This window comes from Mercenaria mercenaria, chromosome 15 (genome assembly GCF_021730395.1).
Source record: "Mercenaria mercenaria strain notata chromosome 15, MADL_Memer_1, whole genome shotgun sequence".
Lineage (NCBI taxonomy): Eukaryota > Metazoa > Mollusca > Bivalvia > Venerida > Veneridae > Mercenaria > Mercenaria mercenaria.
This window is the reverse complement of record NC_069375.1, coordinates 11,439,992-11,460,128: the sequence shown is the minus strand read 5'-3', so window position 1 is coordinate 11,460,128 and position 20,137 is coordinate 11,439,992. Positions and strand designations below refer to the sequence as shown.

Here is a 20,137-nt window from a genome sequence, read left to right as displayed (position 1 = left end):
CTAGCTTGTCTGCATTTGTACAGTACTTGGTTTAAATTCTGATGTACATCCAGTATACAAATATATGTCAAATCTTTGTAATTCATAATGTAACGATATTCAATGTACTAAACAAAAATTCACAAGTACTTCAAAAGGACTGAGAGTTGCACATGACATTCCCTGCCTCATTGAGGCAAACATTTACGCCAAAATTAATAAAAAAAAGAGATTGCAAAAAGTTACAATATAAGTTATTTAAAGTAACAATAAAGGGACGTAAATCTTAAAAAAAAAAATAAAAGAAGTTCTATGTCCACACAAAAATCATCACCAGTAGAGATAGGTCAAAAATCGCCTGAAAATTGGATGTAACAAGCATGTTGTACGACAGAAAAGTGGTCTTGATTTTTCCCTATGACCAGTAATAAAAAAGTTACGAATATAAGCTATTTATAGTAACAACAAAGGGAAGTAATTCTAGGATCCACTCCATCTTATGATGATGAACAATTGTGCCAAATTACATCAAAATCCCTCTATGCATAAAAAAAAAATGCTCCAGACAGTCATTCTTGTATTTGACTTTTGACCTCTAAGTGTGACCTTGACCTTAGCCCTAGGGACCTGGTTCTTGCGCATGACACTCCGTCTCATGGTGGTGAACATTTGTGCCAAGTTACATCAAAATCCCTCCATTCATGAAGAAGAAATGCTCCCGACAAAGTTGTCATTCTTGTATCCTTTGACCTCTAAGTGTGACCTTGACCTTAGACCTAGGGACCTGGTTCTTGCGTGTGACACTCCTTCTCATGATGGTGAACAATTGTGCCGAGTTACATCAAAATCCTTCCATGCATGAAGAAGAAATGCTCCGGACAGTCATTTTTGAATTTGACCTTTGACCTGTAAGTGTGACTTTGACCTTTGAGATAGGAACCTGGGTTTGCGCACGACACTCCGTCTCACTGAGGTTAACATTCATGCCAAATATAAACAAGATTGCTCCATGCATGTCAAAGTTATGGTCCGGGCAAACAAATCCAGACGGACGCACCCACGCACATACACCGAACAGCCATTTGGACAACTATGTCTTCGCATCCGCAAGCGGGCTCAACAAAAAATCTTGTAATAAAGATTTAAACTCTGTAGAGTGAAGCATACAGAAAAAAACAAAAGTCTTATGTTAATCTGTACATCTACTCACTTATAATTTGTAAATATGAACAAATATAAAAAAAAAATCTGTAAATAAATATACATCTTTATGATAAATAATTTTCCTTTATTGTGAACGGATAAACAAAACAAATCAAAAATAGGTATCAGTATGTCATATAGCTTTCAAATATAAATTCTTCAATATAAATATCAAAAACATGGTGAACAAACAGCAAATGAATTACTGAATACAATGGTGGAGAAATACCCTGACAGTACATTACACATTACGAAATTCATAGACTGCAAAATATGAATTTAGAGATTATCAATGGAGCTGTAAGTTTCAAAATCTTTCATCTCAGTGAATGCCGAGTCGTTGGAAATCATCGAAGTTTCTCTGTAATCATTTCTACCACCATAGCTTCTCAGACAATACTGGTCTTCCGGATAGTCAATCTGTAATGTGATAAAACTCTGTATAAAGGTAACATAATATAGAAACTTATGGTCTTGGCAATGAAATCTGTAAAAAGATCCTTTAGAAGCAAAGAATGCAACCAAGCAGAATAATAGCAAACTCTATTTGATCAAGTCTGTTCACAAGAGGTAATGAAAAATGAAACACCTCTTACACCCCTTAGCACCGGCTTAAGCAGAACTCTGTTACACATCAATCGAACAGACTCCATCATAATCCCAGATTTTGTTTGGCTTCGATTGATATTACTATTTCCACTTTAAGTTAGAAAGGCAGGATACCCTTGCAAATACTGAAAATTAAGTAAACTGCGATTTACCAAGAAAGTTACAAAACTGTTACTATGCTATTGACAGACCAACCAGACAGCAGGGAAAACACATAAATTCGATAGATAAACCACTGTCTCAACAACTTACATCATCAAACTGTTTAAAGTTAGGATCTGCTACAGACATTGTGGAGTCAGAGACAAGTCCTTCAGCATCCTCAGACTGTCTGGACTTCATGTATTGTACAAACTTGAACATCCAATTCTGCTTACGTCTACAAATATAGACAACATATACTAATACTATCATCATGCACACGTATGAAGAGACTGTACAGTAGTACACTCTTTTCTAACAGCATTAAGGGTGACCATATTTTTTTCACAAAAATAATCTGAACAATCCTGGTACAAGCTAGGTCATAAAAAAACAACAACAAACTAGAGCTATCACTAAAGGTGATGAATGTACCCCCCACATGCACCGACACAGTACATTGCATAATTATGTGGACTGTATGTATACAGTATAGTAACAAAAAACAAAGTCCCATAACTATGCAGAATATTTATCTAAAAGAATGTAACATGCACCATGCACAACTAGGGTTGGTACTGATCACTTGTGTGAAGTTTCATTAAATTGTGTGTAAGGGTTTGGTAGATTAGGCACGCACAAGATTGCATATGCAGACTGTATGTACATAGTATGTTAACAAGAAACAAAGTCCCATAACTCTGCAATTTTTGTCGCTGAAAGAACCTAACATGCCCCATGCACAACTACTGCTGTTACTGATCACCTGTGTGAAGTTTCATTAAAGTGTGTCAAGGGGATGAGGAGAGATGGAGCACACAAGATTGTGTCTATGTATATAGTATAGTAACAAAAAAAAAAACAAAGTCCCGTAACTCTGCAAATTTTTTTCTGAAAGAACCTAACATGCCCCATGCACAACTACTGTTGTTACTGATCACTTGTATGAAGTTTCATTAAATTGTGTCAAGGGGATAAGGAGAGATGGTGCCCACAAGATTGTGTCTATGTATATAGTATAGTAACAAAAAACAAAGTCCCATAACTCTGCAAATATTTTTTCTAAAAGAACCTAACATGCCCCATGCACAACTGCTGTTGGTACTGATCACTTGTGTGAAGTTTCATTAAATTGTGTCAAGGGGATGAGGAGAGATGGGGCGCACAAGATTGTGTCTATGTATATAATATAGTAACAAAAAAACAAAGTCCCATAACTCTGCAAATTTTTTTTCTAAAAGAACCTAACATGCCCCATGCACAACTACTGTTGGTACTGATCACTTGTGTGAAGTTTCATTAAATTCTGTCAAGGGGATAAGGAGAGATGGTGCGCACAACATTGCGTCTACGGACAGACGGACAGACAGACAGACAGACAACCTGAAACCAGTATACCCCCCCTTACAACTTTGTTGTCGGGGGGTACAAAAACAACATTTCTGTAAAGAAATTTTAAAACAGAGCAAGTAGTTTTTGACAAGAACATTTTAAACTAGAGCTATCACTAAAGGTGATGAAAGTGTCCTCCGCATGCACTGACACAGTACACTGCAATTTGACACATACAAGATTGCATAATTATGTGCTGTATGTATATAAACTGTATGTATACAGACTGTATGTATACAGTATAGTAACAACAAGAGCTGTCAATGGAAAGCATGCTCGACTATTCTCAGTGCTTGATAGTATAAAATGCTATGAGTAAAACTATAACATTACAATAAGCATATTCTAAGTTGAAAAGGGGCCAAAATGCTTGATAGAGTTGCCTCCTCCTTTTTACAGACTGGGGTCATAATGGTAAACAAGTATGCAAAATATCAAAGCAATATGTCAATGGACTTTGAAAATATTTGGGGTTGTACGCAATTTATTTATTTGTTTGGGTTTTACGGCGCACCAACACAGTATAGGTTATATGGCACCAAACAAGACTACAAATTTTGGTTCCACATCTCATTTACATCAAAATAAAAACATGAGGTATGGAATCAAAAGGGGTCACAAGGTATGCAAACTTTAACTTTAACATTTATTCTAAGTCGAAAAGGGGCCATAATTCAGTCAAAATGCTTTATAGAGTTGCCTACTCCTTTTTACAGACAGGGGTAATGATGGTAAACAAGTATACAAAATATCAAAGCAGTATGTCAATGGACTTTGAAAATATTTGGGGTTGTACACAACTTCAATATTTATTCTAAGTCGAAAAGGGGCCATAATTCAGTCAAATTGCTTGATAGAGTTGTCTCCTCCTTTTTACAGACTGGGGTCATGATGGTAAACAAGTATGCAAAATATCAAAGCAATATTTCAATGGACTTTGAAAATATTTGGGGTGGTACGCAAACTTTAACATTTGTGTGACGATCACGCTAACGCCAACGCCGGGATGAGTAGGATAGCTCCCCTATTCTTCGAATAGTTAAGCTAAAAAACAAAATCCCATAATTCTGCAGAATATTTATCTAAAAGAACATAACATGCACCATGCACAACTAGGGTTGGTACTGATCACTTGTGTGAAGTTTCATTAAATTGTGTGCATGGGTTCAGAAGATTAGGCACGCACAAGATTGCATAATGCAGACTGTATGTGCATATAGTATGTTAACAAGAAACAAAGTCCCGTAACTCTGCAAAAAAAATTTCTGAAAGAACCTAACATGCCCCACGCACAACTACTGTTGTTACTGATCACTTGTGTGAAGTTTCATTAAATTGTGTCAAGGGGATGTGGAGAGATGGTGCGCACAAGATTGTGTCTACAGACAGACAGACAACCTGAAACCAGTATACCCCATCTTACAACTTTGATGTCAGGAGGTACAAAAATTCCTGTACATACATATTGAGAAAATTTCCCACACCATTGCAGCCTTTTTTTTGACAAATCAACAATTTGAAAATCTGATGAGATTCTCCCCGAGGAACATTTCTTGGATTTCTCGAAAATCATTTGAATGTCAGACTAGTCAATTCGGAGAAAATGTTACTTGAAGGATTTTCTATTTTTAGCTCTGGCAGCTGTTGTTCCATGAATCTCAATAATTTAAACAATATTAATAAGGGTTGTTTTAGCTATTAAAAATAATTTCTGTTAACTTATTTCAAAATAGGTTTAATTATCTGTAACAAGATTTTTAAGTTTCTGCAATATGAAGAAAAAGTGACCATTCCCTCTGGTGACAGCGGGTCCTTTTTCTTTTTCTTTTTAAAAATCAAAATAATTTTGACAACTTGTTTCAGACAAGAAGATTTTTAAGCTATTTTCTTTGTTTTCGGATTACCATCATTCTCAACAATATTTCATTAATGCAATGGCAGGCAGTTAACCTTGCCCGTGTTTCTGGATTCTGTACCAGTTCTAACCTGTTAACTGCAAGTAACTGCCTACCTCTCCACGTGAATCAAGAATGGAGAGGCACAATGATTTTTATCAAATCATCACAGGTGACATACATCTTGCCTGAAAATCAAACTCCTGACCCTGTGATCCATAGAACTGCGCTCTCCAGGCAGGTTAAGAAGTTTTTCTTGAATGTTGCCAATGCAACAAAAGTTCTGCATGGAATAGATTTCTTTGAACAGCTTTGAAACCGGTCCAACCAAGGAATATTCCTGCAGATTGTTTGGTTGTGCTGAAGATGAAATTTGAAGAAAGTGTGGACAGATGATGTATGGCGAATGGTGAGTGGTCACCAAAGCTCACATCAAGCATTTTGTGCTCAAATGAACTAAAACCTGACCAATGTTGAAGCCCGACTTTGGTCCAAAAGATCAACCTAAACAATCTAGGTGAGGGATCACTAGCAAACACTTCAAGTAAAATGTTTTACTTTAAAGCCTTGCACTTGTAGAGAATATTTCTTTTAAGTCTTTGTTATAATTCCTAGTAAAATATTGACCACTGTAGCAACCCCAAAGTAATCAAAGTAAAATCATTGAACAAACCTGAGCGAAGCTCACTGAAAGATGCTTTATATAAGTTTAGTAAAGATCCATCAAGTAGTGCATGGTTAGTTGTTTAGAAGTTTTTCTTTCTTGCTTTTGATGCCCCTAAATTAAGTCAACCATTTTTACAAAATTACAAGGTATGTGAAAGGATGCTTCTAACCAAGTTTGATAAGTTTTCATCAAGTGAGAAGTTATTTATTATACAACTTACTGTAAATAGTAACAAACTTGCATACGACAAAGTCTTGTTACCCAGAACAATATAGAGAAGCAGGCACAATAGTGGTTATTGGACTGCCACCTGGATTATAAAGTGCCATCATTTTACCACGAGGACACATCACAAAAAAAAACAAGAGCTCGTCGAACACGAAATGCCCCCCTTGATGCATTCAGTAATTGCACAAGGAACAGAAATTATATGCTCATTGTAAACAAAAGTTCTACCATTCTGGTTTAATCTGACCTTGACCTTTAACCTATTAACCTAACAAGAGAGTACAGATTGATCGTGGCGCCATCCACTGAGCCATTTTTGAATGTTCCAAATTTCAAGACTAGCTCAAGGTCAAAATCAAGGTCAATTTTCATTTAGGTACAAAACAATGTGTATGTGGTCCAAATTTGAAAGCGGTGGCTTGAGAAATGTGAAAGCAGGCCACTAGATCAATTTCAAGGTAAAGTTCATTTCGGTAAACAGAACTATGCATGTGCTTCAAAGTTGGAGGCTGTAGCTTGAGAAATGTGAAAGTAGGTAACAGATAAAAATCAATGTAAAATTTCAATTCAGAACACAAAAATATGCATGCAGTCCAAATTTGAAGCCTGTACCTTCAAAAATGTGAAAGTAGGTCACTAGGTCAATCTCAAGATCAAAGCTCATTTCGGTACACAAAACTATGCATGTGGTTCAAATTTGAAGGCTGTAGCTTGAGAAATGTGAAAGTAGGTCACTAGGTCAAAATCAAGGTCAAATTTTATTTCGGAACACAAAACTATGCAAGTGGTCCAAATTTCAAGCCTGTACCTTCAGAAATGTGAAAGTAGGTCACTAGGTCAATCTCAAGAACAAAGTTCATTTTAGTACACAAAAGTACGCTTGTGGTTCAAATTTGAAGGCTGTAGCTTGAGAAATGTGAAAGTAGGTCACTAGGTCAAAATGAAGGTCAAATTTTATTCTGGAACAAAAAACTATGCATGTGGTCCAAATTTGAAGCCTGTACCTTCAAAAATGTGAAAGTAGGTCACTAGGTCAATAACAAGGTCAAAGTTTTTTTCAGTACACAAACCTATGCATGCGGTCCAAATTTGAAGGCTGTAGGTACAGAAAAGTGAAAGTAGGTCACTAGGTCAAGATCAAGGTCAACTCATGTCAAGGTTCATCTTGCCACTCAAAACTATACATGTGGTCCAAATTTGAATGATGTAAGTTATGGACATGAAGATTCTAAGCTTTTCCCTATATAAGTCTATATGAACCATTTGACTTCTGAGGCAGGGCCATATTTGACCCGAGAGGGATAACTTGAACAAACTTGGTAGAGAACCACTAAATGATGCTACATTACAAAATACCAAAGCCATAGACTTTGTGGTTTGGACAAGAAGATTTTCAAAGTTTTTCCCTATATAAGTATATGTAAACCATGTGACCCCCAGGGCGGAGCCATATTTGACCCTAGGGGAATAATTTGAATAATCTTAGTAGAGAATCACTAGATGATGTTATATACAAAATATCAAAGCCCTAGGCCCTGTGGTTTTGGACAAGAGGTTTTTCAACGTTTCCTATATAAGTCTATAGAAACCATGTGACCCTAAGGGTGGGGATATATTTGACCCCAGGGAAATAATCTGAACAATCTTGGTAGAGGACCACTAGATTTTGCTACATACCAAATATCAAAGCCCTAGGCCCTATGGTTTTGGACAAGAAGATCAGAAACCATTTAACTGTTCCTGGCCAATGTGACCTTGACCTTTGACCTAATGACCTCAAAATCAATAGGGGTCATCTGCTGGTCATGGCCAACCTAACTATCAATTTTCCTGACACTAGGCCCAAGCGTTCTTGAGTTATTGCCTGGAAACCATTTTACTGTTCATGGTCACTGTGACCTTGACCTTTGACATACTGACCTCAAAATCAATAGGGGTCACCTGCTGGTCATGACCAACCTCCCCATCAACTTTCGTGACCCTAAAGCTTTCTTGACTTATCATCCGGAAACTGTTATACTGTTCAGGGTCACTGTGACCTTGACCTTTAACATACTGACCTCAAAATCAATAGGGGTCATCTGCTGGTCATTACCAACCTCCCTATCAACTTTCATGATCCTAGGCCCAAGTGTTCTTGAGTTATCATCCGGAAACCGTTTTACTATTCAGGGTCACTGTGACCTTGACCTTTGACATACAGACCTCAAAATCAATAGGGGTCATCTGCTGGTGATGACCAACCTCCCTATCAACTTTCATGATCCTTGGCCCAAGTGTTCTTGAGTTATCATCCGGAAACGGATAGGTCTACATTCCGACCGACCGACAGACAGAACGACCTACCGACCGACATCTGCAAAACAATATACCCCTCCTTTTTCAAAGGGGGGCATAATTATTCATTTTAATATTTATACAATTGACAGATTCAAAAAACCAAGCAATTGTTATTGTTTTTAGGGATATACAATAAATTAAATGGCAATGACCTTCTTTATGTGGTTTCTAGAACTCTTAATCCTATACTGGCACTTGGGCTGTTCACTTATATAAATATAGCTATAGTCCTATAAATAACCACTTCAGGCCTGCCACTGTTGTATTGCAAGTGTATAGGAATATACTGACAATGGATGCCATAACATCTACCTTTATACAACATGATGCTTCTGTGATATACAAAAGAATATTTGGTTATAACTGCATTTTTATTGGTAATAACCAACTTTCATTACTATTTAAATAAAAGACTGATTTCTTGTGAAGTTAACCAAACCTACTCACTGTTTGTGCCTATGGTAACAGAACACAATGACAATGACTGCAAGCAGAAGGATGACAACACCAGTCACTGGTAGAACAACCAGCAGTATCGAGTCCTTGGTCTCCATTGAAACAGGCTTCATCTTCTTTGTGTCCAGTTTATCCATCAGATCAGAATGAGGAGGCAACTTCTTTCCTTTAACTATCAATAACAAATATTCATTCAGCATAGCAAGTTTTAACACTTACTTGGGCAAGTATCAACCTACTTATGTAGTGACGGGGGACTTAACTACTTCAGATAATGAAATACTGCCATATATTCTAACTACTACTTTAGCTCAAGATTAAAGTAAGTTTCAGTGGCATTCTCTTAATTCCATGTTCTAAGTTCAGGTATAAATCTGAAATGAAACTAATGTTTTCTATGGTCTCCAATTACAGGTGATGTTTAGCAAAGATCTTACAATACATAAATAAATATTCCCATATCTTTACTTATGCGGGTCACCTTCTTTTACAATTAAAACTACATATATAGTCCTTTCTATTGCTCTAGACAAAGTCACATGATTAATAACAATTAAAGGTTATTAGCTTTTTACTAAGAAATATGCATTCTAACCAACAACTCACATTAATCTGTGCAGAAACCATCAAAAGCAAACATGCAAGGGCAGGATTCAGCAAGTGACATCATAACAACGTAACAGCCAACACAGTTTATGACCAAAAAGATTTACCAACTTTGCAAATGTTCTTAAAATTTATACCATGTCAGTTGATAGATGAAATACGAAAAAACTGGTCAATACCAAGATCTATCAACCTGGGAAAAAAGATATGAACATCTGGCAACGCCCTCAGTCAACATCATTTTCCAAGTCAGGGTTCAAGCTCATTAAAAAGCATTGATTGTACAATAAATTATTGAAGTCTTGCGCGCGACAAGTCATCTTACTGTGGTACACATTCATGCCCAATAATTTTAAAATCCATGCATGAATGACAAAGATATGGACCGGACACGCCCATCAATGCACTATCATGAAATATGACCTTTAACGTCTAAGTGTGACCTTGACCTTTGAGCTACGGACCTGGGTCTTGCGCGCGACACATCGTCTTACTGTGGTACACATTCATGCCAAGTTATTTGAAAATCCATCCATGGATGACAAAGATATGAACCGGACACGAATGCACTATCATGAAAAATGACCTTTGACGTCTAAGTGTGACCTTGACCTTTGAGCTACGGACCTGGGTCTTGCGCGCGACACGTCGTCTTACTGTGGTACAAATTCATGCCAAGTTATTCGAAAATCCATCCATGGAGGACAAAGATATAGACCGGACACGAAAATTGCGGGCAGACTGACAGACCGACAGACTGACAGACAGTTCAAAAACTATATGCCTCCCTTTGGGGGCATAAAAACCGCTGTGAATTAATATCTTCATGCTGAATAATAATACAATGGTCAATTACCAATATGGACAAATGAACAGACTGATGGACATCCAGACTAAGGCAAAGTGAACACCTAACTACAAATTATGCTTGTGGGCATAACAAGGACAACATATAAAACCCATACCTGTGCAGGATACATTTTTTCCACTGCCTGGACACAGGCATGTATGCTGACCCTCGGGTTTGACAAGACACAAATGTGTACATCCACCATTATCTACTGAGCAGGCTGTCTGTGAAACTACAAACATAGAGGACATGTCAAAGCATTAGGTTTCATTTATAACAGATCAATGTTCCTAGTAATTAATATAACCAAGGTGACACCGGGATCTAAGGTTATAACACGAGTTTAGAGACCAGTCTTAGTGTAGATTCTATCATTGGTCCGTTTAAAATTCTGCTAAAAAAAAATAGTCAATAAGGTGTTAAAAGAGTTTTGAGACTTGTATCCAAATAAGTACACCTTTTGTCCTTCCCTTAGGTGGTATCTTATGGAAGTTGTATGGAATACAGGAACACTGATAGCATGTATTGACCACCTTAGTAACTGAAATATTGTTATGGAATACTTTTTTCTTCAAGTTTTGGCTTTAGCCCAACAAACTTTAGTGTCGAACTATAGACCTACATGACTTCATAACTATGTATGCTCATTAGAAGTTCATATCGTTTTATCAGAAGCAATGTAAATCTTAGATGAACGATGTAAATTAATCCTTAGATTGCTAAATTTCCAAAATGGACTGGTCCATCATTCAATTTGGGCAGTACCATTTATGACTGGATGGGATGTTCACTGAAAATTCACAGACTGAATAGCGAACAGTGCAGACCATGATCCGCTTGCACAGATAAGCAGGCTGTCTGCACAGGTTGCAAAGGCAGAATCACTTGCTGCCAGCAGGCTAAAGGTTAAACAAACACCTAAAGGATTAACCTACCCTGGAGAGGTTTCTGTATGTGATCCATCCCAAACACACTTCCCATGTCCAAATGTATATCCATTACTGCAGTAACATCAGACTTCTTCATGTTATGTACATACTGTGTGTTCCAGTCAGTAAAATATATAGTGCTGTCTGTAACTACCAGACCAACAGGATGAGTATTCCTGCAAATATATTATTATACCATCAGTTTTTTCCCATTATCACGTCACAGAGAAATGTCTTCATGTCTTGTTAAATACATCCATCACCAAACAAAAGCTCAATCTGACAAACTTCTGACTCTTAGTATATGTTAAAAACTGTGATTTTTCTATACCAAGACTGAAATAATTCATAGATTTTGAGGAAATTTGTGGACAATCATTTTTTAATTTTCTTTAAACACAAATTTATGAATTATCATCAGAATATAAGTTTGTTGGTCTGTTTAATCAAAATAACACGAAACAGGTCATCTTCTGATCTTCTAAAAGCCAGCTTGAAAGAATTCTCACAAAGAATTATACACCTAAACAGTATTTTTGTCCCACAGTGGCACACTCACCAAAGTAAACAAGGAAACCATAATAAAGACGAATAAAATAAATTATAAAATGTGTATCAGTGACATAAATTTCACCTTTTCATGTTTCACTGTCAAACTTCCTTTTTATTGATAACTGACAGTCAGAATGGAAATGGTTTCCGTTTCATTTCCATTCATCATTGGTGTATAGCCAAATAGTCATGATAAATTCCTACATCAAAAAACTAAGACTAACCTTGTCCTCTATGTAATGTTAAACATTTATAAATTTTCAGCCAAGAACAAAAAATATTTTCACTCATGCTATGCATTCCTTAAAAAACTGGTTGTTTCCCTTTGCTATGCAGGGTAAAATACCATATCTGTAACAAGAAGGTCACTGACCCTAAAGCGCTTACCTGTGTACAAGGCTTCAAGTGTGTTTGTATAAGTACAGAGTTAGGTTTCTGATATCACACGCCAAATATCAAGGCTCTAGCTATTACTGATTCAGAGAAGAAAAGTGACCAATATTGCCCCCTGGCAGCCATATTTTTTGAAAACTCGGAATAATTTGAACAGTCTTGGTAGAGGGTCATACAAGTACTATTTGACTGTGTAAAATTATTTTAAAACTGGGCTTGCAGTTTATAACAAGAAGATTTTTAAAGTTTCCACTATATACATATCGGGAATCGGGAGAAGTGACCACCCCCTCTGGCAGCCATGTTTTTTGACAAATCAAAATAACTTGAACAATCTTGGTAGACGGTCACATAAGGACCATTTGTGTAAAATTATTCTAGAATCGGGCTTGCAGTTTCAAATAAGAAGATTTTTAAAGTTTCCACAATATACATATAGGGAAAGGTGACCAGGCCTTCTAGCGGCAATGTTTTTTGATGACTCAAAAATAATTTGAACAATACTGGTAGAGGGTCACACAAGGACCATTTGTGTAAAGTTATTCTAAAATCGAGCTAGTGGTTTCACACAAGAAGATTTTTAAAGTTTCCACTATATACATATAGGGAAAAGTGACCACGCCCTCTGACAGCCATGTGCCATGTTTTCTGACAAATCAAAATAATTTGAACAATCTTGGTAGAGGGTGACATAAGGATCATTTGTGTGAAATTATTTCAAAATTGGACCATTGGTTTAGGAGGAGATGTAGTTTGATGTTTTTTCTATTTTTATCTCTGGCAGCCCTTATGTGCAACCAAGCAAAACCATTTGAACAACTTTGGTAGAGGACCACCCAAGAAACATCATGGCCAAGTATCATCAAAATCCATTCATTGGTTTTGGAGGAGATGTTGTTAAAACACAAATGTTGACGAAGGATGGACGACTTGACGGAGGCACGACAGACGCCAGACACAGTGTGATCACAATACCTCACCATGAGCACTTTGTGCTCAGTTGACCTAAACAAGAGGGTCATGATGACCCTGGATCGCTCACCTGAGTAATATGAGCTACATGTTTCAAATGTCAAACTCATACTAAAATATTAAGAAAGTCAGTAGGTCACATTCATGGTCAATGAAATTCACTTTTACGATCATTGTGCAAAACAGTGTATGTCATCCAAATTTAAAGGCTGTATCTTAAAAAACAAGAAAGTAGGTCAGCAGGTCAAGGTCACAGTCAAGTAACATCATATTACTTGGGATCATCAGGTAATTATAATTAAACAGTCTTGGAAATAGGATCAAATAATTAATTATTTTTTCCTATGTAACTCATATAATAACTAAATGACCCCTGGGTGGGGCCTCTTTTAACTTAAGGGGCATAATTTGAACAATTTTGGTAGAGAACTACCAGCTAATGCATCATACCAAATATCAAAAGCCTAGGTCATGTGGTTTTAGACAAGAAGATTTTTAAAGTTTTATTTTCCTACATATGTCTATATAATACTTGGGACCCCCAGGGCAGGGCCTCCTTTCACCTCAGGGGTACATTTTGATCAATTCTGGTTGAGAACCGTAAGACAATGCTACAACCAAATATCAAAGGCTTAAGTCTTATGGTTTCAGACAAGAAGATTTTTAATTTTTGTAATTCTATGTAAAACTTGGGAACCCCAGGGTGGGGCCATATTTGACCCTAGGGGGATAATTGGAACATTCTTGGTAGAGGACTAATAGATGATGCTACATACCAAATACCAAAGCCCTAGGCCGTGTGGTTTTGTACAAGAAGATTTTCAAAGTTTTCCCTATATAAGTCTATATAAACCATGTGACCCCCGGGGCGGGGCTATATTTGACTCCAGGGGGATAATTTGAACAAACATCATGATCATGGTAGAGGACCACTAGATGATGCTACACACCAGATATCAAAGCCCTAGGCCCTGTGGTTTTGGAAAAGACGATTTTTAAATGTTTTCCTTTCGGTTGCCATGGCAACCAGAGTTCTGCATGGAATTCAATTCTTTGAACAAATTTGAAAGGGGGCCACCCAAGGATCATTCCTGTGAACTTTGGTGTAATTCTGCCAAATGGTTTTCAAGAAGAAGATTTTTTGGAAAATGTTGATGGACACACAATGGACGACACACGACGCATGATGGACATTCAGTGGTCCCAAAGGCTCACCATGAGCTTTTGTCTCAGGTGAGCTAAAAAAAAACAATACCCTTTCTAGAACTTACTGAGAATGATTTAACTGTATCTTTTCCCAAATGACAGCATCATCCCTCATGTTTACATAACTTATTACATCTAGTTTTGAATCAGTCCAATACAAAGTTTTCCTGTTCTCTGACCCTGTTTCCATGGTAAGTGGTGTTGCTATGACAACCATATTTGGATGACCTCCGTGAACATGAATGAATGTATCACAATGAGTACCATCCATAAAGCAGCGAAGGATATGTGGCTCATTTCCCCAGTCACATATATACAGGTACCTACAAATTAAAACTAATGATGGTGAACTTGGAACCAACTTTACCAAAAAGTTGTGTCATTCCAAAAAATAAATATCCTCTCACTTTCAATAATCACTTGAAAATCAGAACTTTTATATTGCTGTAGGATGCACTTGTCACATTATCTGCCTACGTCTTGTCAAAATCACATTACCTAATTAAGATCTGAACAGGGCTTAAAATTGACAAACTGATGCTAATTATAGGAGATTCAGTGGTTTAGAAGATACAGCACAAACGCAAATCTGATTTGATTTTTGACCTCTAAGTATGACCTTGACCTTAAACCTAGTGACCTGGGTTGTGCACTTTTCACATTATCTTGATGAGGTTAACAATAAATTGACTACTTGTTCTATGAAAATCCTTTCTGTGATAAGAAGGTATGAAGCAGACACAAATTTGAGCTATTTTATCTTGACCTCAAAGTGTGACCTCAGCCTTGGTCCTAGTGACATAGGTTGTGAGCTCTGCATGTCCTCTTGATGAGATTAATATTTGATGATAGTTTTAGCAAAATCTTCCAAACGGTTGAGAAGATATGGAATGGCCAGAAAGTTAAAAAGCTTTTTGACCTTTGACCTCCAAGTGAGACCTTGACCTTGGACCTAGTGACCTGGGTTGTGCATTCTACAGGTCTTCTGATGAAATTAATAACCTATTGATTGAGCCTTTGATTGACAGGATGTGATTCTAATGCATATCAAAATAATTGTTTACCGCTAATAGGTAAACAACAGATTCCAATAATACAATAATTTAGATTTCCAGAAGGCACAGATTTGCTTTAAAAAATATAATTGTTTTTGTTACATGACTGTATTCTATTGTTTCTCTGATTGGCTGAAAACGGTTCGAAAAGTAAAACAACTTATCTTGGGTTACAAATAGTAGGATAATAAAAACAGATCAAAACAGGTGCTTGGAAAACCAATATCAACCTGATATGGTCTAAAAATAGATATATATATATAGCTATATTTCCAATTTCAATTGTCCAAATAAATGAGAATACAATTGTAATAAAATGTCTGACTATACACATCTATTCATGTAATAAAACAAATACTGACTTTTTCATAGGTTGATATCAGGATTTATCAACCTATGAAAAAGTCGATAATTGTATAGTGCCATGAGGTTTTTGGAAGTAAAACTATTGAATTGAAATAAGTCACATTTTTTTCAAAATATTGTTTGGTGTTCAGAATTTGGAAATTCGGTTATTTAGAAGTACGGTCTATATAGAAAATAGATGGAGAAAATTCTGGACGAGAAAATAGTCAAATTTTCAGAAGTTTTTGGAAGGCCGGTTATTTAGAAGTTCAACTGTATACAAGACTTGCATAAAAAAAAAAAATAAGAGAAAAACAAGTATCTAGCTACAAATTGACAGTACTGATAAGGCCAAGATAATGCTTTAAATGTCTAAAAATTTAAATCCAACTAGAAAATGCTTTTGTAAAAAAGCGCATGTCTCCCCCAATGCAAAGTCCTATAGGCAAGAAGTCAATAGGGGTCAGGAGCGAAAGTCAAAGAGACACTGATGGTTGGCTGCAATAGGGATCATCTACTTGGCATGTCCAGTCATCCCGCTAAATTTCAACACTCTTGGCCTAGTGGTTCTCAAGTCACTTTTCAGGCTCCTGTGACCTTGACCTTTGATCAAGTGACCTCAAAATAAATAGGGGTCATCTACTCTGCATGTCCAATCATCCTATTAAGTTTCAACATTGTAGGTCAAGTGGTTCTCAAGTTATTTCCAAAAAATGATTTTACATGAACAGGCCACTGTGACCTTGACCTTTAATAGACTGACCCCAAAATCAATAGGGGTCATCTACTCTGCATGTTCAATCATTCTATGAAGTTTCAACATTCTGGGTCAAGTGGTTCTCAAGTTATTGATCGGAAATGGTTATCAATGTTCAGGCCTCTGTGACCTTGACCTTTAACGGAGTGACCCCAAAAACAATAGGGGTCATTTACTCTGCATGAACAATCATCCTATGAAGTTTCAACATTCTGGGTCGAGAGGTTCTCAAGTTATTGATTGGAAATGGTTTTCCATGTTCAGGCCCCTGTGGCCTTGACCTTTAACAGAGTGACCCTAAAATCGTTAGGGGTCATCTACTCTGCATGACCAATCATCCTATGAAGTTTCATCATTCTGGGTCAAGTGGTTCTCAAGTTACTGACCGGAAATGGTTTTCAATGTTCAGGCCCCTGTGACCTTGACCTTTCACAGAGTGACCCCAAAATCGTTAGGGTTCATCTACTCTGCATGACCGATCATCCTATTAAGTTTCAACATTCTGGGTCAAGTGGTTCTCAAGTTACTGACCGGAAATGGTTTTCAATGTTCAGGCCCCTGTGACCTTGACCTTTAATGGAGTGACCCCAAAATCGAAAGGTATCATCTACTTTGCATGTACAATCATCCTATGGAGTTTCAACATTCTGGGTCAAGTGGTTCTCTAGTTATTGATCGGAAATGGTTTTCAATGTTCAGGCCCCTGTGACCTTGACCTTTGACAGAGTGACCCCAAAATCAATAGGGGTCATCTACTCTTCATGACCAATCATCGTATGAAGTTTCAACATTCTGGGTGTAGTGGTTCTCTAGTTATTGATCGGAAATGGTTTTCAATGTTCAGCCCCCTGTGACCTTGACCTTTAATGGAGTGACCCCAAAATCGATAGGGGTCATCTACTCTTCATGACCAATCATCCTATGAAGTTTCAACATTCTTGGTCAAGTGGTTCTCTAGTTATTGATCGGAAGTGGTTTTCAATGTTCAGGCCCCTGTGACCTTGACCTTTGACGGAGTGACCCCAAATGCAATAGGGGTCATCTACTCTTCATGACCAATCATCCTATGAAGTTTCAACATTCTGGGTCAAGTGGTTCTCTAGTTATTGATCGGAAATGGTTTTCAATGTTCAGGCCCCTGTGACCTTGACCTTTGACGGAGTGACCCCAAAATCAATAGGGGTCATCTACTCTTCATGACCAATCATCCTATGAAGTTTCAACATTCTGGGTCAAGTGGTTCTGTAGTTATTGATCGGAAATGGTTTTCAATGTTCAGGCCCCTGTGACCTTGACCTTTGACGGAGTGACCCCAAAAACAATAGGGGTCGTCTACTCCAGCAGCCCTACAACCCTATGAAGTTTGAAGGTTCTAGGTCAAATAGTTCTCCAGTTATTGCTCGGAAATGAAGTGTGACGTACGGACGGATGGAAGGACGGACGGACGGACAGGGCAAAACAATATGTCTCCTGGGGGAGACATAATTAATGTAGCAGTACTGAGTTAAGTTTAGGCCACACTTTGTTTTTACTGTATAAGACAGTTATTTATCTTTATTACATGACTGTATTCTGTTGTTTCTCTGATTGGCTGAAAACGGTTCGAAAAGTAATGAGTACATATCATATCAACTTATCTTGGGTTATAAATAGTACGAAAATAAAAATAGATCAAAGTAGGTGCTTGGAAAACCAATATCAACCTGATTTGGTCTAAATTTATTCCTTATTTCTTTATTAAAGATACAATTGTAACAGCAAGACTGACTATACATTTATTCATGTAATATAACAATTAAAAACATTTTTTTGTGAAACAGACATATAATTAACTCAAACTGTTTTATTTGTAAAGGAATATAACTTTGCAAACACCATTCCATCACATTTAGAAATTAAGGTAGCAGTTTCTGACTTCTTGAAAAATTCAAAATGAAATGTAAGATTTTCCAAAACTTCAGAATATACTTAGAAAATTCAGCAAATAAAAGATAGGGTCATGTGCCTGATTCCTTTTTCCATGTATAGGATTAAGTTTTTTGCAGAACATTATGGATAAAATGTGTTATTCCTATACTTAAGGGCACTAAATACGTTATCACTCTCTATAATTACCCAATTTCTGAATCTAGAGTTATTCCCCTTGGTCTGTGTAGATCTTGAATGATCTGCGCAGAGAAGGTACCATCTTCCTTTCCTACATATACACTTCCCTGAAATGAAAGCTTAACATGAAAACTTACTACAGAGTGTTGAAAACACCAAATGAACATAACCAGCATTTAGATATATAGTTGTCTCTATCATTTTCCAAGACTGGTAACTGACAATAATGTACGGTACCTAATCCAGTTATGTTGTAAAACAGATGAGAAATTTTACTGATGGAAATTTTAAGTATTGGTCAGATACCGAGAGGATTTATCTGGACAAGGACAACAGGATGGAAATAGGGTCAAGGCAACAACTACTGTATACAAAGAAATATTTGCAGGTTTCTGATTTTCACTAAAATGGCTTATGTTTGGCATCCCTGAGTTCATCATAATGCATTTATTTGTTCCAAAAATCAGTTTTCATTTAATGTCTGAATGTATTACCTCTTAATTGTTGCAAGACAGATTAGCATAATTTTGTGGTAATGCTTAATGTCATAGCAAAACAATAAATTGATGAAACAGATGTGTTGTATTGTGTTACATTTGTGCTTAACCTTATATAGATTTTACCCTGTCCCCCACCTTCTTCATTTTTTAGAATAGCATATGAAACGGTATCAATATACAGTTAAAAGTAAAAATTCCAGTTGTCGGAGAATTCCAGTTTGTGAAGATATCCTTGATTTGTTTTGTAAGAGACGTTTATATAGCTGCTGATGTTTTGGTTGTCCTTTGGTACACTATGAATGAAAGGTTTTTTTCTGTATATATAAGGAAACAGTCATGTAGTTAAAGACTTGTTACCTTTGTAATACTTTGTTAATATTGCACCTCAACTGTGAAACTGAAAGGGTCTATTTTTTCTATGACTTATGAATTAACTTACTGTTAATTACCATTCAATGACAATGCAGTCTTTGAAATCTTACTGATTACTAAACATCCGCTACAAACAAAAATAAACTTATTTCGTTAAAGCCCTGCTCCGCTGCTATTCAAATTCTTTTGTGTGTATGCAACCCATGATTACAATAGGTAACAGTTAACGACCACATGCCACACTGTAGCGCGCAAAACCACAGGTATTTCATATATAACTAGAGATGCTTTTGAGAAAAGCGCATGTCTCCCACAACTGCCCCTATGAAAAATGTTAGTTTCTCTAGATGTTTTAGACAAGTGGATCCAATTATATGGTCTGGATGGGTGGATCCAATCAGTAATTCAAGGGCCATTAATCAAAAGTGCCAAGGCGGATTTGGCTAGTTATCAAACCCGGGTAAGGTCTTATGGCCAAATACATTTTGTTCAAGACTGGTGAAGATCGGATGAGAAATGTTCAACTTAGAGTGCAGACAAGAGTAACAAGAAGCTGCGTTCAATAAACGCTTGATGCCCCCGGT

The 20,137-nt window shown here is 36.9% G+C and overlaps 1 protein-coding gene across 1 annotated transcript; it reads right to left on the bottom strand.

Moving 5' to 3' along the window:
- Positions 1-208: 208 nt before the first annotated feature.
- Positions 209-19,325, bottom strand: LOC123547459 (low-density lipoprotein receptor-related protein 5-like). The gene is made up of 8 exons (XM_053524055.1): positions 19,305-19,325; positions 18,691-18,788; positions 14,484-14,741; positions 11,302-11,471; positions 10,482-10,598; positions 8,902-9,082; positions 2,044-2,170; positions 209-1,602 (listed from the first exon to the last, which is right to left on the bottom strand). The coding sequence occupies exons 1-8, from the start codon at positions 19,323-19,325 to the stop codon at positions 1,462-1,464; spliced, it is 1,113 nt and encodes a 370-aa protein (XP_053380030.1). The 3' UTR covers positions 209-1,461.
- Between the last annotated feature and the right edge of the window lie 812 nt (positions 19,326-20,137).